The sequence below is a fragment of the Brienomyrus brachyistius genome, chromosome 2 (assembly GCF_023856365.1).
Source record: "Brienomyrus brachyistius isolate T26 chromosome 2, BBRACH_0.4, whole genome shotgun sequence".
In the NCBI taxonomy this organism is placed as follows: Eukaryota; Metazoa; Chordata; class Actinopteri; order Osteoglossiformes; family Mormyridae; genus Brienomyrus; species Brienomyrus brachyistius.
The window spans coordinates 7,595,634-7,619,788 of NC_064534.1; the positions used below are offsets into that span (position 1 = coordinate 7,595,634).

The 24,155-nt window shown below is 49.1% G+C and overlaps 1 protein-coding gene across 2 annotated transcripts in view; it reads right to left on the bottom strand.

The window, feature by feature from the left end:
* Positions 1 to 504: 504 nt before the first annotated feature.
* Positions 505 to 24,155, bottom strand: part of sema6a (sema domain, transmembrane domain (TM), and cytoplasmic domain, (semaphorin) 6A) — a 75,231-nt gene continuing 51,580 nt past the window's right edge. The window contains exons 15-20 of one of the 2 annotated variants that reach the window (XM_048995220.1): positions 23,985 to 24,125; positions 17,919 to 17,996; positions 17,087 to 17,145; positions 16,510 to 16,530; positions 13,796 to 13,930; positions 505 to 4,215 (exon numbers count right to left, since the gene is read on the bottom strand). In XM_048995220.1, the coding sequence (XP_048851177.1) occupies positions 3,089 to 4,215; positions 13,796 to 13,930; positions 16,510 to 16,530; positions 17,087 to 17,145; positions 17,919 to 17,996; positions 23,985 to 24,125 (1,561 nt within the window). In that variant the 3' untranslated portion in view covers positions 505 to 3,088. The remainder of the gene's footprint in view (positions 4,216 to 13,795; positions 13,931 to 16,509; positions 16,531 to 17,086; positions 17,146 to 17,918; positions 17,997 to 23,984; positions 24,126 to 24,155) is intronic. The other variant, XM_048995227.1, reaches the window with a different exon arrangement.

A 24,155-nucleotide genomic window follows, 5' to 3' on the forward strand; every position in this document is an offset into this window, starting at 1 on the left:
CTGAAACAAGCAAATCTTCTTGGTTCAACAAGTGAATAAAATGACCTATGTGAGACAAGGAAAATGCTGAAAGACGGAACACCAAGATGTATCAGCAGGGTGTACTACTTTTCACGGTCAGGGGCGTTTTTTTATGATCTCAGATTTTTCTGACTCACATCCACATCATCTGATAAAGCTTCTAACGAACAAAACAAAAAAAAATCTGCTGAAATTCTCCAGACCGATCATTATCAAACCTCTTGTTATTGTTGAAAACAAAGACACCTCCACACTACAATCAAGTTCGTGTTGGTTTTCTAGCAAACAGGACCTACATGCATCGGATTTCTCCTGGTTATCTCAGGCTTGTTTTGTTCAGGAAGTATCAGCATTTGAGGTAAAACTGCTGCCGGGAGTAAACAGCACAGGCCTGTTTCTTTGTTAATACGCGAGTCCTCAGGTGCTGAGGTGCCGTTTTTAAGCAGGAAGCACAAGACGCAGAAACCAAGAGGCGGGAGAGATGTTGGATGTTTTTTTTTTTTTTTATCACCGTGTGGATTTATTAAAGAGAATTTCTTTACAACATACATTTAGCTGTGAATCAGATGTTAAGGAAGTGGAGAGAACAGCAAAAAACCTTGAGACGTCACAATATTTTACAAGCGTACAAATCATAGGCTGCTGGGGAGGGGGGTCGTCGTTACACCAAGCAGGGTGCAGCAAGAGGAAAAGACAAAGGCACAGCAAAGAGCCACGCACCCCCAGAAATGGCCAGGGGGGGCCATCTGCACCCTCCAAAGAGCGTGGGGACTAGCACCCCCTGACCAACTACACCTGTCCTTACAGTCATACCCCATTAATATCTATGTACAGCTGAATTCCGTCCTCATATTTCCCGACCTTTGCATTTGGGGCGATAAGCAGTCATTGCCCTGCATGTCACGGTAAAACACGGGTGCTCTATCAAGCTGAAAAGGGTCGTAGAAAGAAGAGATTGGGTGAATATATACGTCTCTCAATAAATAAAATGTACTCTATTAGTACTACAAATATCACGCTACAAACTGTTATTCACAGTGGCCCAGCGCTGAGACACAATCGTCGTCCTCTCCCTCTGAAATTGTCCTACACATCCCTGCATCTCATTCAGTGGTACTCATGGGAGCTCTTCTCCTTTACTTCATGGTACAGAGGTTCAGAACGCTGCCCCTTTCCACTCCGGCTCGATACATGCCGTCATGGCAACCTTCTGAAGGTTAAGAAGCTTAGCTTTGTACATAACGCTACAGGGTTAGCCTGACCCTCTCACTCAGTCGAAATGTCTGGCTGGTACATTTCAAAAAACCCAAATAAACCCGATCAGCTGATAAAACTCTTTAAAAGACACTGACATTGAGTTAATTTATTAAAAGAAACTAATTCAACATTAAAATATGTAAACTTATTTTTTTAAAAAGGGTTTAGTTTTATAGGGGGGGTCTTCACTATGCAGGAACCAGCCTGCTACTGCTGTCTGGGAATGAACTTTTTATCGTTAACACTGGAGACCGGCATCTCTTCCCAGTACTGAATAACTGTTATGTTTCCTTACTGCAGTGCAGCAACCAGACACAAGGAGGCAATAGCAAGAATGTACATTAATCACTCTATCAAATAGCAAAAAAAAAAATAGGAAATGATGAATGAAAAAAAAACAAACACCCACAACATTGTCGACACTTTCCAGCACAACAAAATGGCCGCCTCAAGCACATCATTGGCACAATCAAAAAACAAAACAAAAAAAAGAGGAATCACAAGTAATGATGGGGGAGGGAGAGGAATGCCCCACCCACTCCCGAATTTTCCTAGGGATTGGAGTTACGATAACATCGACATTCTTTACTTTTGCTTTAATCGGACGAGGGAAATATCGTCAAAGACTATGAGGAGACATATTTAACAGCTAGAGAAATCCTCACTACTCAAGTGTAAGGCACAAATTTACAGGTGGAAGGAAAGACACTGTTTTACAGATGGAGCCGTGTGACAGGGCAGGGGGGGGGGACACAGCATACGTGCCCCCCCCCCCCCGGGGCAGAGTGCTGACTTGCACACAGTAAATTTCTGTGGTATTTTTTTAAGTGGATGTTAGCTGCTGTTTCTGCGTTGATACATGCAAAACTGAACCTGCACAGGAATGAGCCACAGTGTTAAAATGGGAGCGTGACCAAGGCGGGCATGTGTTTGTGTGGGTGAGGGTAGGTGGGGGGGGGGGGGTGTTCCTGCGTCGTTCGGCCGTTTGGGAGACTTGGCCGCACCCTCGTGGGTCCCAGCTCTGCTGCAGAGCCACCTGGCACAGGTTCGTAAATATCCCCTCCTTCCAGAGGTCACGCGTGTGTCGGGAGTCTGGGCCTGGCACAGTCAGTGGGCCTGTTTGACAAAAAACTGGCTCCAGTTTAATGACTTTAAATAATTTCACACTCGATTAATTAATATTAAAAGGTTTTTTTTCTCTTCTGAGCCTAAAAAAATCGTGTTTCTTTTATTTTCTCAAAAGCACTTATTAAATAATAAATACAACAAGTTAGTACAAAGAGTCATACGTGTTATTGAGTAACCAGTACACTAGCAGGTTAGGCCTTGCGGCGTAACCGAAGTAGATGGTGATTCTGTGGCTGCTCGCCGTAACACTGAGAGACGTTTTCACAGTTTTCCCGCACAAAGTCAACTCCCGGCCCTGTCCTAAACCCGCGCTCGAGCGTGTGGCTCTGTCCTCGCCGCTCGGCGCACGGCTCCAGGTCCGTCAAAGCTGAGAGCTTTTGGCAGTCAACACGTCATGAAAAACTCATTTCCACCGGGTCACCGTGTTGAACACAGTCCGGCTGGTCCGCCTCACGCGTTTCTGAGGGACGGTGCTCTCGTACGAAGCCGAAACGCTGTCGCAACAAACGTTCCACGTTTTCCAGGAACTGAGATCCAATATCCTGAGCTCAACAACCATCTCATATATATTTATATATATATAGGTATATTTAAAAGGAAACTTTAAGGTGTGTTGCATTTGCTGTACAATGACCACAAACGAAGGTGTATGCCATTGTATCACCGCCGGTGTGGGAAGGCTTTATGTACACGAGTCGCCCGACTTCATGTTTGTAGACATGGCCGCCAAGGCCGGCTTGGGGGGCACGTCCGGCTTCAGGTGTTTGGCCCCCATGCGGGGCAGGGAGCCGCAGGAGTTGATGCTCTGCTGCCGGGACAGGGAGACGGCCTGAGCCGGGGTAGTCACGTGCATGGAGTCCACCCGCTGTGGGGCCGGTGGGGGGCTCTCCAGCCGGCCGAAGCTGTGCTTCCTGGCCAGGTGTGAGGAGTTGGACGAGTTGGTGTTGTGCTTCTTGAGGTTCTTGGGCTGAGCGCCGTGAGCGTAGCCCCGCTTGTACTCGTGCCCATAGACGGACGAGTGCACCTCCAGCCGCTTGCCCATCTGTGGCACGGGGGGCGGCATGGCGAGGGAGGCCTCCCTCTGGGGCACGCGGGGCGGCAGGCCGTCGCTCTCGGCCAGGCCCAGGTTGTGGCACGGGCTTTTCAGGGACTTGTACTCCAGCGTGGCCGCCTGGTCATCCGGGCCCAAGGGACCTAGATCGACCCGTTGGGGCTGCTCCACGTACTCGTGCTGGTAGGCCTGCTGGTGCTGGGGCAGGGGGAGCACCACCACACTGGGGATGTGGCCCGGTGAAGCCCGCAGGGTGATGTCCGTGGAGATAACCGGCGAGCCCATGGGGCCCAGGTCCATGGTGCAGGCGTTGATCAGGTTCTGGTTCCTCTCCCAGTCCCGGCTGCCGCGGCTGGGCTTACGTCGGGGCTGCATTGGGGTGGACTCGGGCGTGGGCAGGGCGGCCAGGTCCAGGTGCTGCTGGTCTGCCTTGATCAGCACCTTGGCGCTGGGGCCTGCCAGGCGGCCGCTGTGCATGAGGGGCGTGAGGACGGCTTCAGGCCTCCCGTCCTTGGCCTGGGTCTCGAACAGTCCCGTCAGCTTGGTGACGCTGTTCATGGAGCCTCTCCGGGAGTGTGTAGCGTCCTTGTCCTTGCGGCCAGGGAGCTCCAGGTCACGCCGGCGGTGGTCGCACACGCAATACACCACGATGCCGGAGAAGAGCGCGCCCATAGCGAACGCCAGGATGACGGCGACGGCCAGCAAGGTGACAGGGACCAGCTGGTCGCGGCCTTTCTGGTAGCTCTCCCGGATCACGCCTGCAAGACAGAAACGGTCAACAGATACGGTCACCGTTCCGCCGCTTGCTCACCCATTCCACGCCGTTCGGAAAGGGCCAGAATTTGCATCCTGTGTGACTAGCAAACAGCCTCATCTACCTTAGGGACAGAAAGAAGGTTTTTATCGCTGAACAGTCCATGCCGATATTCAGACTCACAAAACAAGTGTGACAATCGGCTATCTGCGATCGTTCTGTGCCATCTGCGTGACACCCTGTAGGTGAAGTGCATTCCAGCCTGGCGTCATGGCTCACAAAGTATCCATTGTTCACAATCGCACCCGAAACCGCGCCACACAGACCCACCAGCAGGGGTCCTCGCGCTGATTGTTTTCTTCGCTGGTGTCAAGGTGACGATAGAGCTTTAGAAGAAATGTAATCAATTTATAAGACGACACTTTTTATGTGGGTGGGGGGGGGGTAGTATTAAAATGGTGAGAAATGGTGAGAAAGATTCATCGCTTTGGAGAGGGAAATATAAAAAGGGTGTGTAATGTGTAAAAACAAACGGCTACTGATGGCGGGTTTTCTCCGAAATGAAGACGGGCATCCTGCTACCGACGGCAATCACTGCCACAAATGGAACCTGCTTCCTCCCATGTCCCGACCCACACTGACGGCTCCCTGAGTCAGCGGACCCTCGGCAAGGCATGTAGTCATGATTCGCCCGTTTCCTGTGACATCATACTGATGCGGAGTGAGATTAGTCTCGGACACTGTGGCGCAGGCAGTGAACGAGGCCTTTGAAGCGTCCACATCAATATCTTATGGCCATTATCTGTCCTTGTTTCAGCTTTTATGTCCGCGGACCCCCCCCCCCCCCCCCCCCCCCCCCCCCCCCTTAACCCCATTAACATTCCTCGTCTTGCGATTTCTTTCTTTGCCTAAAAGGGAATTTCACTCTTCAAAAACCCTGCAGTCGGTCGCTTAAAATCATATGATAGTGTGATACCATTTGGCCACATTACAAAACAGATGTAAATTATATAAATTTTGAAACGTAAATGCATGTGGTTCTACATTAAAAAAAAAAACGTCTATCTTGAATGTAAAATGTATTTTAAGCATCTAATTTTCCACGTCTCCTTTTCCAAAACGGTTTCATATGCTTCCTTGAGCTTTCGGAAGGGTAGCTTAGCGGGAAAATAAACCTTTTGACATGGAATCTGTTGGAGTTAATGGCCAGCGGTGTGGTTTGAAGATGGGGTTTCAAGTTTAAGGGGAAGCAGCTTTAAGTATGACAGAAGCCAGTCCCCTGGCAGAGAAATCAGAGAACCCTGGAGCAGGACGACAGCATAATCCTTAAAGAGGGGGCGGGTGGGGTGTACTGCTGCGGCGGGAGGTGGGGGCTTGCTTGCGGTGGGACCGAGGCCTCTAATACCCACCGAAGCCTGGGGCTCAAGTCGAACACAGGCTCCTGTCTGGAAGAGAGGCAGGGCGACATAAACACAGCCGCCCCCAGCCCCGCACACGTTGCCTCAGACCTTTGAAGATTTTCATCTTTCATCTCTGAAGTCAATTGTTTCTCATCTTGACTTCAAAAAGGGGGGGGGGAGGGGTGGTGGCGCGCGGACATAAAGGACGTTACAGCGGAGCAGGCAGCTTTCATGCGCGACAGAAAATGTGGGTCACCGTGGCTTCCATCTTCCAAAGACAGCGAGCTCCGCGTAAAGACTCATAGATGGAAGATTACCCCCGTTTGCCGAGACCGCCCTGGGGTAGAGGGCATCGGAACCAGGAGCGAATCAGACGCGTGCAGTGTGGAGGCCGCGATTATGCCCGTATTTATCACTCTCCGTACTAATGCCTTCATCTGGACCTGTCACAGCATTGCCGTCTCAGTCTAAATATTAGCATGATTATTCCTGTGGAAGGTACCAAGATCAGAGTGGCGCGGGGGGAGGCGCGCTCCCCCGGCACATGCCCGACGCTCACGCTCACACCTACGACGACTCCCAAAAGTGTGAATGTTCTCACACAAATTCCCCGTCTGCCTACCGACACTGGATCCTTTCTGTGTGCAGACTTCAAAGAGTGCCATTACATTATAACCAGGGCTTTCAAGCGCTGTGACCTCTGTCTGGGCCGCTGCATTTGAAGGCACTGCCCGTGGATAGATAAAAAAAAAAAAAGACAAACGATACGATCTCGAAATCACGACTAAATGGGCAGGGCCACGTGTCGCAGTGGCTGGATGAAAAATGGGAGATGGGTGAGATATCTACGTGATAGACTGACATGCTGTGAAACCGGGGGGGGGGGGGGGGGGGTCTCCTTTTGGTCCTTGTGACTAATGCTAGTGATTAATGTTGAAAGGCCTGTTTAGATTAAATACTGAGGGCTGGGTTGCCCCTTCAGACAAATAACCTTTTGTGCCGTCACAGTCTGGGTGGATTTTGCGGATCCAGTACTCAGGGCTGAAACGGGCAAAACCAAAACCGGGGCATGTCCCTATGTCTCTTTAGATCAGTGTTTCCCAGTCCGGTTCTCGCGGACCTGCAGACAGTACAGGTTTTTGCTCCCTCCCAGCTCCCGTAGCAAAAACGCGGACTGTCCGCAGGTCCCCAAGGACCAGGTTTCACTGCATTAGATCAAAGTCTTCGAGGGACGCTGCTGACGGATTTCATCTTCACCTTCTCCATACTCTTCGCATATTTGTATACATACACAATTATCAGTTTAACAGATAATTATCCAAAGCAACACATGACTGAGAAAGTGGGAGCAAAGTCTTGTCGAGGGTCGGGGTCAAAATCCACTTCTCACTACATGATCTTCACATCATGATCTTCACATCCTCCATGTACTTTTTACTTCATGATCTTCACATCCTCCATGTACTTTTTACTTCATGATCTTCACATCCTCCATGTACTTTTTACTTCATGATCTTCACATCCTCCATGTACTTCTCACTTCATGATCTTCCAATGTTCTCCATTTACCCTTTATTTTATTTCATTTTTCACGTTCAGTTTAGTTCACTGCTTTACTCTTCTTACGTTCTGTAATAATTTCATGTTTTGCGCCTAGATCTGTATAATAGCCATTAAATGCATATATACAAAAACTTAATTTATACATAAGTAATGGTAAAATGATATTGTGTGTCTTGATAATCTTATCAAAGGAACACTGTATGAATGGCTGTCAGAAGAGCATTCTGAGTAGCATTCTCTCTGAAGGAGTCTCTCTCGTACTTTTGACAACAGAGGCACAGAAAGGAATATTTCTCAGTGTCACACATTTTTCCTTCTTTAGAAATCACTGGTGCCTCCACTTGTGTAGATTCAGCCTTTGAATTTGTCTTTACAAATCAGTTGCTTTTCAGAGCAGCAGAAGAGCACAAAGATGGAACGACAGGATGGTCATTATTTTCCCAAGCAGAAAACATTATTTGAATTTTCTGGGTGACGCCAGACTGACTGCGAGAGCTGGTGAGCACGCGGACAATTAGCTGAGGAGAGAAAACAAAACAGGTCAAAAACCGAAGCCCAGAACTGTAGGAGAGTTTTTAAAGGTCTGTTTTCGAATGTCAAAGACGCTCCGCTCCCCTAAGGCCTCATGTATCATTCAGTCCCATATATGTAATGAGCGACGGCATATTGCTTTATCTGAGAAATGCTTAGCCCCAAAAATACCCTTCCTTCCCCGACTGACACGAGACCACAGTGACGAGAAAGCTAAAGTTCCAGACTCACAGTTAGAGGCTATGCTGTGACAAACCTCAGTGCTCTTGTACCGAAAATTGTGCTTTGGTTTGATGGTCACGCTGAATAGAATCCATTGTGCCTGACAAATTCGGGACAGAGAATAAATACTCTTATGAGAAATACAGCTGGAAAATTGTGAGGAACGACTTAAATGTCTATGTTATTACAAAGACTGAATCCACTGAGGGAGGCGACCATGTGAACACAGGCATTAGTGTTTGTGTAGCTGCGAGTTTAACAGGGGATGCTTTTTGCTTCTTTAAACTGTTAAATGCTTCTCTCTTCCGTGCCACTGGAGTCATTGTTGAGTTTGTAATATATTTTGCAACAGTCGAGATTCAAAACGGGGAAACAAATCAACACAGTAATCACTGATATGTTCCTGTTTCCCACCGGTAATAGCAGAAATTACTTACAATGGCCTTAGTCTGCGTCAAATAATTATCAAAGGTCATTTCTCACACCTGGTAGGAGAACGTGAGCAACTTCCTCACTGCATGAAGGATTCCCAGTCACGTTACTGAAAGATGTGAAACTCTGTATCTTTCAGGCAGCAGTAACAGAACGACGACTGCTGTGATAAGGCATCAGAGGAAGGCGACGTGAAAAGACACATTCGTGTCCCGATATAACGACAAATATCACTGATGCACGAAACACAAATGAGAAAAAAACGGTCAGCGTCACTTGAAGATCTACTTGAAATCTTCCTCTAATCCCCAATCCCGGAAAACCTTGATATGTAATTATTTTTGGAGTCTGTTTACGCGAACAGGCCACATCTCACCACCACACCTCCCCTGGCTTCTGACCCCGTTGTCCAACACACCTTCTCATCTTCCCCACGTTCCCTCTCATGTGCAGACACCTCAGTGCCATCACTCCTATATCCACAGGTGAGGTATTTGTCCTTCAGAGTAATAAAACACATCTATTTGTGGTTCTTTAGCATGGGAATTCCAACCTATAATTCCCACAGGGAGCATTTTGACATCAAAGGCAACGTGGAGGGACCGACTTTCATTTAATCACATAGCGAGGCACCCAGGAATGTTGCTGAGTGTTAATACTGGGTCCGAAAAATATCGATTTCCAGAGTGCATAAATTTAACTGTCCAGACTCCCCGCATAAATTTTAAACTAAGTGAGAAAGTAAGCCTTCTCAGAAAGCCCAGAGGCAGCTCCCCGTTCAGGAAATACAAATTTTGAAATGAATATGAAATGTCCTGTTGATAGTAAAGTAGACTTAATGTAATTTATGATTCCACTCAAACTCGTCTCCATTTCTGCCAACTTCCATCCTCTTGGATGCTTAGTTATGTCTCCACATTAATGGCTTGTAGAAGCTCATTAAGCACGGCTCATTAGCACGGACCTGACCAAACAGAAGTCCTCATGAATGGGATGAATTCAACATTCAACATTCACAGTCCACCCCAGCGATGTTCTTATCAACCATCATCTCAGGTAAGGGTTCCTCATGAGATACGAGAGAAGAACATATATCTCACCCTAATTCTACATCTTTTCTCAGCTCACGTTCACAGAATGTTCTGAACTTCTTTGTGAAGACGACTACAAGCCACCTGCTCAGCTTTTCCTAAAAAACCACTCTGTTCGGTATTAGTCAGCCAGAACCAGATGTTTTCTGTCTTCAGCTAAGCTGTTCACAGGCCCCTAACCCCAGCCCTATCCTATCCCTGCTGATCCAGAGTGTGGCCCCCGGAACTCCCACCATTCATCACCTCCTGAATAAACACCTCCCAGTTTGCCTCCCAGCTCCCCCACTGCCTTCAAGAGTTCTTTGTTGAAATCCCCTAGAACGAGGGTGCTGTCTCATGAAAGCAGTAAGCGAGACCTGGGTCTTCCATAACATCCTCTGCAAAGATCTGAAAAATCCAGCTGTTTCCTCTGACCGTCTCTACCCCCGACCCCCTGTCGCACGCCTTGGAGTCCTTCCCGCCTGGACCGCAGAAGCTCCCATCTGGCTGTCGTCTCTGGCTCCGCAAGAACACCTTCTGCTTGTCTAATTTTCATCCTCTCTGCATATCCACTTCACACCTCTCTTCATCTTACCTTGTTCTCCGTAAAGTTTCAAAACACCAACTGGCTTGAGAACTTGACACAATATTGTAAACCTCGGCTGGACCATTCTGAGCTTAGTGCTGCCTACCTAAAAAGTCTTAAGATCTCACCTTATGACCCCAGATCTCTGAACCTCATCAATGTCAGTTGTTACCCTACCACTGATCAGTGGCCAAAGTACAATTAAGGCACATGCTAGTACATTGTGTAGCTCATATAAAAATCAGTTTAGCCCTTATAGGATTTAGCCAGGGCTATTTATACCACCGCAGGTAAATGCATCAAGTAATAAATAAACCCATTTGCAGCCTTTGTTTCATTAAAGCATCCTAATAAGCAATTTATTTGAATATTGTTATTCTGATGCTGCGCCCTCTCCTTTAATTTGAATTCAGCCTCTTATTTATGGAAGCAGTTTCAAAGTAAACTAGCAAACTAATAGTAAAATGTAGTAAAATGTGAGCTTTACTCACAGGCAGGGCCATTATTTGCGTTTATATTTCAGTTTATTTTTATATAACGCCCCTTCCCAGCACAGTTGCCCCAAAGCACATCACAGAGATTTAGAGAACAACATCACTGAAAGACACAGCAGCTTATGTTATATAGTAGTAAAAATCTTGAGCGGAACAAGCCAGAAGACAACAGAGGAGTGAAGAAAGCCCGTGGGGGGTCCGAGCCCGCCCCACTCCCTGCGAAGCATAGCTCCCTAAGCACAATTCAGGAATCTGTGGATGTTATTTGATGTAAGTTCAGAGCAGAGAGAGCTGTTCACCACTGTTACTGTAGCTATTAGGTCAGTGAGCAAAGTCATCGCTGGTGTCACAGCTTAAGAAGTGCCTTCCGTGTAAAACTCAGGGGCTGCATTGAGGAAGGCTTCAAATATGCCGCAGCTTTGGTAGATTGTTTGAAAATGTGCACACTGCCAGATGTCTCCAATGAGTCTGAAATGAACCGCACCAGCAGGAAAGGAAGGTCTAAGCACATGAGACATGAATGAAATGATGCAGACTCCAGCATCGGGGAAGACAATCGTAAACAAGATCAAAGAAAAATAAATTATATAAGAAAAACATGAATTTTGTACTAATAATCTATATATTTTCCTCCGTTGACAGTAGAGGGAATTTGATTCCCCCCTTAAGCTAGGTATCTGTTATTTGTTGTTCCGGAAAAGTTTATTTCTAAGGAGAATGTGCCGTAGTTTTGATCTCCCACAACAGGTGATCTTTATCTGTCTCTGACAATTTTTCCACCAATATGTGACTCAGGTCACGCTAGGTATGTTGGTACAGAAAGGGAATGAAGTAAAAGCAGAAATCTCCGCAGGATGGTCAACATTTAATTTGAACGCTCGCAGCGTTCGGTCGAAGCTCCCTCAATTCCAGCACCTTGATGAACACTTCAATACAACGTGTGCACTGCAGCTGATCAGCGGTGAGAAACAGACCGCGTTCCCACCAGCATTTTCATGATGCAATAACCCAGAAATCAAAGCACCTAGAATATAGAAATAGGAATTGCATAACGTCTTGGCATATGTAAAAATAACAGTGTCTGTTTAATAGAAGAGTAAACTTTTAGAAAAAAACAAAACCCCAAAAATCCCTAAACCGGAAAACAAACCATGGAGGCAACGATTAGCCCTGTCGGTCTATCAGACACTGGGTCCTCCGTGAATGACTGCAGACATCATAAAAGCCAGGGCAGTAGGATTAAGGGTGTGGAGAAGAGAAGGAGCAATGAGATTGCTGGCCCCGTCAGATGCAGGCAGCAAACCCACCTCTGCTGAGAAACACACACGACCACACCCAGAGTGGGACCACTGCAAAGGGGCAGAGTTAGTGGGAAGCTGCAGCTGGGAAGCGAGCAGACCAGTGAGGGCAGTTTCAGGGATGCTCTACAGGCGATGGGTTCAGCACACAGAGAGGGGAGAGAAAGAGATTCAGGCTGTTTTTCTTATGGACCTATAAATTAGAGACACATGGGCAGACAGGGGAACGCCCACAGGTCGGCTGAGGGGGGTGGGGAGGTGGTGGTGGTGGGGTGGGGGGGAGCATCCGCAGACAGGGAATAGAATACGACATCAGTTTGGTAGGGATGGCCCATAAATATGGTCAGTAATACAGTGAGATCACAGAAGGTACAGCCTTGGAATGGTGCATCCTGACAGATGAGACCCTGTGGAAGGGAGAGAACGCACAATGGCAGCAGATGGCCGTGGTGGGGGGGCAGGGGGCAGGGGTCTTGTTGGGGGGCGGGGGGGGCAGATTCAGGATCGCGCAGACAGAGGCATCTAGACATGCCAGGTCTCAAATGTACTGAGAAAACAGCTGAGATTGAGTGCGACGGAGAAACTTGTGGCTACACGTGTGACCAAATACTCGATACATCTCAACATTCTGCTGAAGTTATTTTAGCGCCGTTAAGCTCATTATATCACATATAGGTAGGATGGCTTCTCTAATGGCTGACTGTTCAGTGGTATTTTGGCTGGGGCGGATTTCACTGTAGCCTATGCTACGTGCTAATGTACCACCATATCATTACTGCAGCCTATCCAACAGCCTCCTGGAATGACTCCGGTGCTAATGCTAATGTATGATGTGATGGTTTCTGCTGAGTTATAGGTGTAATAGCAGGACAGAGTCACTGCTGGGCGTACGAGCTGAATGCAGGCCGCGCTAGGTGGTAGCATTAGCGTGTGCGCTAATGAGTCCGAGCTCGGAGCTGCTGTGGAGGAGGAGGAAGATTCTCTTCGCACTGTTTTCAGAGTACATGTGAAGACTGGGGGAGAGAGGGGAGCCCGCATGCAGCTGGACGGAGACCAAACACAACAGGAAGGACCTGAGGCGAGCTGGGCCGCTTCACGCGGGGAAGCCTGTTCAGCAGGCAAGAAGGCACAACCGTGCGGGGGGAGGCGAGGGGGCGTCCACCGCAAGCCATGCCGCGCACTCACGGAAAGCCACACGCGCGGCACGCACACACACGCGCGCACGCACACACACGCGCACACGCACACACACGCGCACACGCCAGCCACGTGGTCACGGAAACCCAAAAGCAGAAATCAGGACGCAGAAGCAGCGGCCGTGTCCCTGAGAACATGGAAATCAAAAAATACCCAACAAAGCCTTGCCCAGAGTACGGCCGTACCCCCCTGACGGATCGGGCCTGGGGGGTAGGGCGCGGACGCCACTGAACGTGGTGCGATGCGAGCATGCAGTCATCTCTGCCGCCATTGTGTCAGCGTCCCGGTGCCACCGCTTCCAGCTTCCAGCTTCCAGCTCCGCGCCGCATCTCCTGACCGACACGTGGTCCGGGCCCGATTTCAGCTTTACGCTCATCTTATTACCGTGGTATTAGGACCATCTAATGAGGGGTTTGAACACAGACGCCACATTGGCCTTGATGGAATTTTATGACGGTTAATCTAATAAAAGGGTCGTCATCTGGAGGGGTCAACTCCTATTTATATGGGGCCTGTCCCAGAGTGACCTTGAGACTGGGACGGGAGCGGCTCTCGCTGTCACGTCACACATGACGGAGATGGTCCGCTTCACCCCGGCACAGAAAAAAAACGACGTCATTTTCCAATTGGTAACTGTAACAGCCTGGACTTTATGGCTCCCGGAGGCTTTCACGCACATCGTTTTAATAAATCTCTCGTCTGACGGGGCGGCCGTGAGCTGGACAGCTGGAAGCCAACGTGGTGAGCCTCTTCCCTGCCACAGGAGGGCGCTCCTCCATTCCAAGGCTCACCGTTAGCGCTCTGCTGGTCCTCCGCCGACACGTAGGGGTCTCTCTGATCTGTGGGCGCGGGGCGGTCGTCCGGCTCGGCCACGTGGGGGCCGCCGAGGGCTCCTCGCGCCGGGAGCTGGGTCGCTGTGGGGGCGCCTGCCAGGTACAGAACAGGTTACACTCCTTCACACTCAGAGGCTGGTGAGGGATGCTGGGGGGGGGGGGGGTGGATTTTCACGGCAGGGAAGCTTCAGGTGAGCAGCCCGACCCTCCACCCTGTGCTGACGGCTGTCTTAAAAACAGATTTATTTTTTTCCCTTTATTGTGCTGGAGAAATCAGTTTCTTCCCCAGCAGAGGGGTGCCCACCACTCTCGCCTCCGGCCCAGAACGGAGCCTGTGAGCTGGGGAGCACCTGATACGCGTCACCGGGCTGTGCTTTCCTCCCTGTTCCTTTACAACCTCTGTATTCCACGGATCCACCACTTCCGAAGATAAACACTGCTTCCCAGCAACAAGAGAGTCCCTGGATTCTGGTGTTGCTTTGCACAGCCTCGCCTACTCGCGTAACCTTTTTAATTATATCCAGGTCTCACTCTCTTATTATGATTTAATAATTGATTTAATAACTGAGACTGGCTGTACAGCCGGCTGTTTAATGCCACTCCAGTTTCAGTGAGCTGAGTGAAAGTGGATTACAAATTAACCAACGATGAAATCTCTTTGCACGTTACGGCACATGACAAAAAAGCCCACCGGCTCCTCTGCAAAGCAGGAAGGAGCTCCTCGGCAAATGGCCACGTCTATCAAATTTTTATTTTTGCGAAACCCAATGTTTGTGTTCTCCACTGTCTCCGATGTTGAGCATCAGCATTCAGCGACTTTAATCACCCCCCACCCCCAATGGCAAATGAGCAGAAGATGGGAGGTGTCTCTCCCATCCAGGCTGTTACATGTCGCTCGTTTTCCCTGCCCCAGCCCGTCATGCGGGCTGCTCCGGTAATTAACGTCTCACATTCAAATCTGAACTTCTCAACCGAACGTCAGCTGAACTCCGTAAAACATGTGTGGCAGGGCTGGGACTGTGTGTAAGTTGGGGAGGGGGGGGGGCTGTTTGGTAGATCTGAAGCTGTCGCCCCCGGTCTGCCGCGTGCCGCTGTACCCTGCTGCCACAGTCCCAACGTTGCAATCATTAAAATGATTTATTTAATGATGCGCCATGGGGCCAAGAGATTAGTGTGACAGGCCTGTTTTATAATTCATTCTGCTACAGCCAAGGGAGGCATAGCTCAGGACAAACACACACACACACACACACGCACACACACGCACACAGGTTTGTAATTATATCTTAGTGGGGACTGTCCGTTCTTTTTTGTGGGAAAATCCTAATCCCAGCATTGACAACCCTAACTCCTATCCAGCCCTAACTTTAACCAAGAAGTAACCAAACAAAATAGTCTTTTGGATGTTTAGTTCTTTGACTGCATTCACAGATGTTCCCAAGGTCAGAAAATAGGTATTTATCACATTGTGGGGACATCTGATACATCTCCCATAACAGCAACACACACGCTAGTTCAGACACACAAATACACCCCCCAATACACACAGACATACACACAGCCCACTATATAATCACTGATACATTTCCTATAACACAGATATAAAAATACACATACACACACACACACACAGACACACACACAGACACACACACAGGCTGTGGGTTCTGAAGACCCATCTGGTGCTGAGAGATGAGTCCTTGTTCAGTTCCCCAGGCAGCAGGGTGCCTCAGAATCTGCACCCATCACCACAGGATGGAGGACACGGCCATGACGTTAGAACTAAGAGAAGCATCGTTCAATAGCAAAGCCTCTGTGAACCCCTTTGAAGGGTATCGGTGTGAGTAAGGAAGGGCGGAGTCAGAAACGCTGCCTTGGACAAATAATATGTGTTGGTAAGAGGAGGGTTTGGGAGCTCAGCGGGGTCACGACCTCTGTTACTGATCCTGAGTTTTCACCGAAGGATGCTTTACACTGGGCGTGGTCCTGCTGAAACTCTTTGTTAAAATGGATTTAAACTCTATGAATTCTATATCCCAATTAAAAGCCAAAAACAGTCGCATTGAAAAAGCCAAAATGCGCTTGAAGCAAAATGTTAATATCTGTATACATTAGAATGAAGGTTTTAATGTAGATATACGTAAATATGCTGGGAAAGAGCGCAATGAAAATGTGAAATGCAGTACAACATACTAATCATTCATCCATTTCGTGGCGATGCTTGCGTGTCCGTGAGTTAGCGTGTTAATGTTCATGTGTGTGCGTGTGCTCGCGTCTTCGTGAAAACGCGAGTGCGTCCGGCATCCTGTTGGCATCTTGGTGAAGTCCGGAAGCACTGAGCTCTATCTCCTCAACAACAAAAGCGCACTAATTAGGGGGTCAGAGGTCGGGGCAAATCACTGGGCAGCGTGGAGCCACTGCTGGGAATTCAGCAGCGCATGGGGTGGGGGCCATCTAGCTAAAACATAAAGCTCGAGACATAAAACTGACCGGTGGGAGGACTAGGGGACTTTTCATTACCAAGAATTCGTGAGAGAGGAGGGTCTATAGAGGCAGAACAAAGGGAGGCCATCTTGTGATTCTTTTCTCCCAACTGTCCTGTCGACAGAAGCACAGCATGCGAGGATCTGAGAAAGGAGAAGTGAGGGCAGAGGTTTCCGGAAGCCACTTACCATTCAGGGCCACAAAAGTGTCTGAAAGTTAAGAGAAAAACAGTGTCAAGAGTCTTGTTGACAAGCGTTTCCACTTTCTGTGTCATGTGACGAGTGTGGGGCTCCTGTCATCGATACCACCCTGTTGTGATCACAAGGGCATTCTACATGGGGAAGGGTCCTCAGGGAGGTGGGCGGGACATGCCCCTCGGTGTCTATGGTTACATGCATCCACATGGCCGCTCGAGTCGGTTCTCAAGTTCTCGTCGATGTCATCGGCGAGTTACTGAACACCAGCCCAGGATTAATAGATCGACACTGAAGTCCGTGGATGATTCTAAGATTTCTTAAGGTGGGGGGGGGGGCATTAGAGGGGCCCTAAGTCACAGAGAGGGGCGAACCTTATCATTAGCCAATGACGTGTTTTGAAATGGTGAGTGACAAGGGAAGCGCACTCCAGGGGCCAATCAGCTTTCAGCTGTGGCCAGTGCTCCTGTAGCCCCGCCCTGTACCTCTGTTCCCATTTAAAACTGTTTAGAGGAACGTCGTATGGCCGTGAAGACAGCGAGAGGACAGATAAAGGGGAAGCCTTGCTTACTTTGGCAGTCCCCCAGTCCATCTGTGTTGCCAGCCTCCACGTCCTGCTCAAATGGTAATCTGAGAGAGAGAGAGAGAGAGAGAGAGAGAGAGAGAGAGAGAGACTGCGGTGAGCACGTCAACACCACCAGCGAGGAAGAACAGCAAGTCCCATCCAGAGCCAGGTGACACGCAGCAGGTAAGACCAACAGAGATCATTCAAGAATCATTCATATTCATACACTGCGTATTCTCTGAAAGGGTATTTATATGCATACTTTTATTTGTTGTTTTTTTTTTTAAACGAAATTTAAACATCACAGAATAATGCCACAGAACAGACACCCGTCGCTAGAAGATACGTGAAGAACCATGTTGCTCCGCCTTAATCGGCAGCGGACACTGAAGCCTCCGGTGAAGGCCGCCCGCCGGGTGGAGGGTTACCCATAATGACAAGCAGCACATGCCAGGGGGGTGGGGTCAGCTTGGGGACATCACAAATGTTTAAGCGCGTCTGAAAAAGCCATCGACGTCCCATGCATCCATTCCTGTCAATAGCCCCGCCCACTCCTCTTTCGATACGGCCAGATGCAGTCATGTGCGTTACAGATCAGTGTCCCTTAAAATCCAGCTCGGCGTTATCCTTCTTGCTGTTTGTCCCTGTTGTTATTTTCCTGTCGGCTCCACCTCACTGCTGATAATCTATCATCTATCCACCAGCACATGCAGGATACCTGAACCACGGAGCGCGACCCGCTTGTGGAAATCGATGGCGTGACGAGTCAGTCACGTGACGGCGGCGCCTTTGTCACCCCCCGCGGCCGGCTGAAATGAAAGGGTAGCGGTCGGCATACTTTGTGTCTGGCGCCACTTCTCTGCAGGTTCCGTCGGACATCCATCCACAGTACGGGTCCCGGGAGGCGATGCATGACCTGGGGGGTGGGGGTGGGGAGAGGGACAGATATCACAGTGAGTGTGAGGTACAGTAATCACGTCCCACTGAAGTAAATCAGCAGAAACAGATTTTGGGATTTAGAGCCATCTCTCATAGATCACAGCACCAAACACCATCCTACAGGACCTCTGACAGCACCAAACACCATCCTACAGGACCTCTGACAGCACCAAACACCATCCTACAGGACCTCTGACAGCACCAAACACCATCATACAGGACCTCTGACAGCACCAAACACCATCCTACAGGATCTCTAACAGCACCAAACACCATCCTACAGGACCTCTGACAGCACCAAACACCATCCTACAAGATCTCTAACAGCACCAAACACCATCCTACAGGATCTATAACAGCACCAAACACCATCCTACAGGACCTCTGACAGCACCAAACACCATCCTACAGGAACTCTAACAGCACCAAACACCATCCTACAGGACCTCTGACAACACCAAACACCATCCTACAAGTTCTCTAACAGCACCAAACACCATCCTACAGGACCTCTGACAGCACCAAACACCATCCTACAGGAACTCTAACAGCACCAAATACCATCCTACAGGAACTCTATCAGCATCAAACACCATCCTACAGGACCTCTGACAGCACCAAACACCATCCTACAGGACCTCTGACAGCACCAAACACCATCCTACAGGATCTCTAACAGCACCAAACACCATCCTACAGGACCTCTGACAGCACCAAACACCATCCTACAGGATCTCTAACAGCACCAAACACCATCCTACAGGACCTCTGACAGCACCAAACACCATCCTACAAGATCTCTAACAGCACCAAACACCATCCTACAGGATCTCTAACAGCACCAAACACCATCCTACAGGACCTCTGACAGCACCAAACACCATCCTACAGGAACTCTAACAGCACCAAACACCATCCTACAGGACCTCTGACAACACCAAACACCATCCTACAAGTTCTCTAACAGCACCAAACACCATCCTACAGGACCTCTGACAGCACCAAACATCATCCTACAGGAACTCTAACAGCACCAAACACCATCCTACAGGAACTCTATCAGCATCAAACACCATCCTACAGGACCTCTGACAGCACCAAACACCATCCTACAGGACCTCTGACAGCACCAAACACCATCCTACAGGACCTCTGACAGCACCAAACACCATCATACAGGATCTCTATCAGCACCAAACACCATCCTACAGGAACTCTAACAGCACCAAACACCATCCTACAGGAACTCTATCAGCATCAAACACCATCCTACAGGACCTCTGACAGCACCAAACACCATCCTACAGGAACTCTAACGGCACCAAACACCATCCTACAGGAACTCTAACAGCACCAAACACCATCCTACAGGACCTCTATCAGCACCAAACACCATCCTACAGGACCTCTGACAGCACCAAACACCATCTTGCAGGACCTCTGACAGCACCAAACACCATCCTACAGGACCTCTGACAGCACCAAACACCATCCTACAGGAACTCTAACAGCACCAAACACCATCCTAGAGGAACTCTATCAGCATCAAACACCATCCTACAGGACCTCTGACAGCACCAAACACCATCCTGCAGGACCTCTGACAGCACCAAACACCATCCTACAGGAACTCTAACAGCACCAAACACCATCCTACAGGACCTCTGACAACACCAAACACCATCCTACAAGTTCTCTAACAGCACCAAACACCATCCTACAGGACCTCTGACAGCACCAAACATCATCCTACAGGAACTCTAACAGCACCAAACACCATCCTACAGGAACTCTATCAGCATCAAACACCATCCTACAGGACCTCTGACAGCACCAAACACCATCCTACAGGACCTCTGACAGCACCAAACACCATCCTACAGGACCTCTGACAGCACCAAACACCATCATACAGGATCTCTATCAGCACCAAACACCATCCTACAGGAACTCTATCAGCATCAAACACCATCCTACAGGACCTCTGACAGCACCAAACACCATCCTACAGGACCTCTGACAGCACCAAACACCATCCTACAGGACCTCTGACAGCACCAAACACCATCATACAGGACCTCTGACAGCACCAAACACCATCCTACAGGATCTCTAACAGCACCAAACACCATCCTACAGGACCTCTGACAGCACCAAACACCATCCTACAAGATCTCTAACAGCACCAAACACCATCCTACAGGATCTATAACAGCACCAAACACCATCCTACAGGACCTCTGACAGCACCAAACACCATCCTACAGGAACTCTAACAGCACCAAACACCATCCTACAGGACCTCTGACAACACCAAACACCATCCTACAAGTTCTCTAACAGCACCAAACACCATCCTACAGGACCTCTGACAGCACCAAACACCATCCTACAGGAACTCTAACAGCACCAAACACCATCCTACAGGAACTCTATCAGCATCAAACACCATCCTACAGGACCTCTGACAGCACCAAACACCATCCTACAGGACCTCTGACAGCACCAAACACCATCCTACAGGATCTCTAACAGCACCAAACACCATCCTACAGGACCTCTGACAGCACCAAACACCATCCTACAGGATCTCTAACAGCACCAAACACCATCCTACAGGACCTCTGACAGCACCAAACACCATCCTACAAGATCTCTAACAGCACCAAACACCATCCTACAGGATCTCTAACAGCACCAAACACCATCCTACAGGACCTCTGACAGCACCAAACACCATCCTACAGGAACTCTAACAGCACCAAACACCATCCTACAGGACCTCTGACAACACCAAACACCATCCTACAAGTTCTCTAACAGCACCAAACACCATCCTACAGGACCTCTGACAGCACCAAACATCATCCTACAGGAACTCTAACAGCACCAAACACCATCCTACAGGAACTCTATCAGCATCAAACACCATCCTACAGGACCTCTGACAGCACCAAACACCATCCTACAGGACCTCTGACAGCACCAAACACCATCCTACAGGACCTCTGACAGCACCAAACACCATCATACAGGATCTCTATCAGCACCAAACACCATCCTACAGGAACTCTAACAGCACCAAACACCATCCTACAGGAACTCTATCAGCATCAAACACCATCCTACAGGACCTCTGACAGCACCAAACACCATCCTACAGGAACTCTAACGGCACCAAACACCATCCTACAGGAACTCTAACAGCACCAAACACCATCCTACAGGACCTCTATCAGCACCAAACACCATCCTACAGGACCTCTGACAGCACCAAACACCATCTTGCAGGACCTCTGACAGCACCAAACACCATCCTACAGGACCTCTGACAGCACCAAACACCATCCTACAGGAACTCTAACAGCACCAAACACCATCCTAGAGGAACTCTATCAGCATCAAACACCATCCTACAGGACCTCTGACAGCACCAAACACCATCCTGCAGGACCTCTGACAGCACCAAACACCATCCTACAGGAACTCTAACAGCACCAAACACCATCCTACAGGACCTCTGACAACACCAAACACCATCCTACAAGTTCTCTAACAGCACCAAACACCATCCTACAGGACCTCTGACAGCACCAAACATCATCCTACAGGAACTCTAACAGCACCAAACACCATCCTACAGGAACTCTATCAGCATCAAACACCATCCTACAGGACCTCTGACAGCACCAAACACCATCCTACAGGACCTCTGACAGCACCAAACACCATCCTACAGGACCTCTGACAGCACCAAACACCATCATACAGGATCTCTATCAGCACCAAACACCATCCTACAGGAACTCTATCAGCATCAAACACCATCCTACAGGACCTCTGACAGCACCAAACACCATCCTACAGGAACTCTAACGGCACCAAACACCATCCTACAGGAACTCTAACAGCACCAAACACCATCCTACAGGACCTCTATCAGCACCAAACACCATCCTACAGGACCTCTGACAGCACCAAACACCATCCTGCAGGACCTCTGACAGCACCAAACACCATCCTACAGGACCTCTGACAGCACCAAACACCATCCTACAGGAACTCTAACAGCACCAAACACCATCCTAGAGGAACTCTATCAGCATCAAACACCATCCTACAGGACCTCTGACAGCACCAAACACCATCCTACAGGACCTCTGACAGCACCAAACACCATCATACAGGATCTCTGACAGCACCAAACACCATCCTACAGGATCTCTATCAGCACCAAACACCATCCTACAGGACCTCTGACAGCACCAAACACCATCCTACAGGACCTCTGACAGCACCAAACACCATCCTACAGGACCTCTGACAGCACCAAACACCATCCTACAGGATCTCTGACAGCACCAAACACCATCCTACAGGACCTCTGACAGCACCAAACACCATCCTACAGGACCTCTGACAGCACCAAACACCATCCTACAGGATCTCTATCAGCACCAAACACCATCCTACAGGACCTCTGACAGCACCAAACACCATCCTACAGGACCTCTGACAGCACCAAACACCATCCTACAGGATCTCTGACAGCACCAAACACCATCCTACAGGACCTCTGACAGCACCAAACACCATCCTACAGGACCTCTGACAGCACCAAACACCATCCTACAGGACCTCTGACAGCACCAAACACCATCCTACAGGACCTCTGACAGCACCAAACACCATCCTACAGGACCTCTATCAGCACCAAACACCATCCTACAGGACCTCTGACAGCACCAAACACCATCCTACAGGATCTCTATCAGCACCAAACACCATCCTACAGGACCTCTGACAGCACCAAACACCATCCTACAGGACCTCTGACAGCACCAAACACCATCCTACAGGACCTCTGACAGCACCAAACACCATCCTACAGGATCTCTGACAGCACCAAACACCATCCTACAGGACCTCTGACAGCACCAAACACCATCCTACAGGACCTCTGACAGCACCAAACACCATATACAGGACCTCTGACAGCACCAAACACCATCCTACAGGATCTCTAACAGCACCAAACACCATCCTGCAGGATCTCTATCAGCACCAAACACCATCCTGCAGGATCTCTGACAGCACCAAACACCATCCTACAGGACCTCTGACAGCACCAAACACCATCCTACAGGACCTCTGACAGCACCAAACACCATCCTACAAGATCTCTAAGAAGACCAAACACTCTGCTTTAAGTTTATTAGTCTGAAGTGGATATATCTGCAGGTTTTCTGTAATGTTAACCTGGTGGTTTTTCTCTTCACTTACCCTGGTGTACTTTGCAGTCACTAATATGCTGTGTCTGTATTGCCCCTAAAAGAGCTTGACTTATATCTGCTAAATCTCCTGCTATTCCTGTGCTGTTCAGGAACGACCACATTATTTATACACAATGATTATATATCATATGGACTGTAATGCTTTATCAGGGCATTTTTTCTCTTTTGGGCTGTCAGCGATGTAGGTCTGAAACACTATATCATTTCCGGTGGTCAGAGATTAATGCGCGTCTTGCTCGTCAAGCACTGAAGAATGACCGACTTCGTTAAGCTTAAAATTCATTCCATGTGGTCCCGTGTGACCGGATTCCATCATCAGGCCCCACACGGAGGCGCCCTTTAGCCGCCCTTTCCGTCGTCCTTCAAACGTAAAGGTCAGCGCTAACGAAGGAAGCTAACGCAGGACGTAACTGCTACTGAAGGAGCAGACAGTCTCCAGCAGGGACAGGAGCAGCTGGACGGAAGTGCAAGCGAACTCCCCCACAGACGAATGTACCGGATGGACAACAAACACCTTTCATTTGCCAGGTGCCGGTGTCTGAATGTTAATTCATGTTTTTATACTGGATGTACGCATTCTGTATTGTACGAGCATGTGAGAGTGTCACACACACAAACTGTGTGTGTGTGTCTATGTGAGTTTGACAGCTCGAACGAACAGGGACACCTACTTCTTGCACTTCCCGTGCCTCTCGCACCGGGACAGCGGGACCTTGACAACGCAGGAGGTGAAGGCCACGTAGAGGGAGTGGCTCCCGCTGTCCACCTGCATGCCCACGATGCGCTTGTCCTCCACGCCGTCGACGCTGCACCTGGAGGGGGTGTGGGGGGGGAGCAGCGAG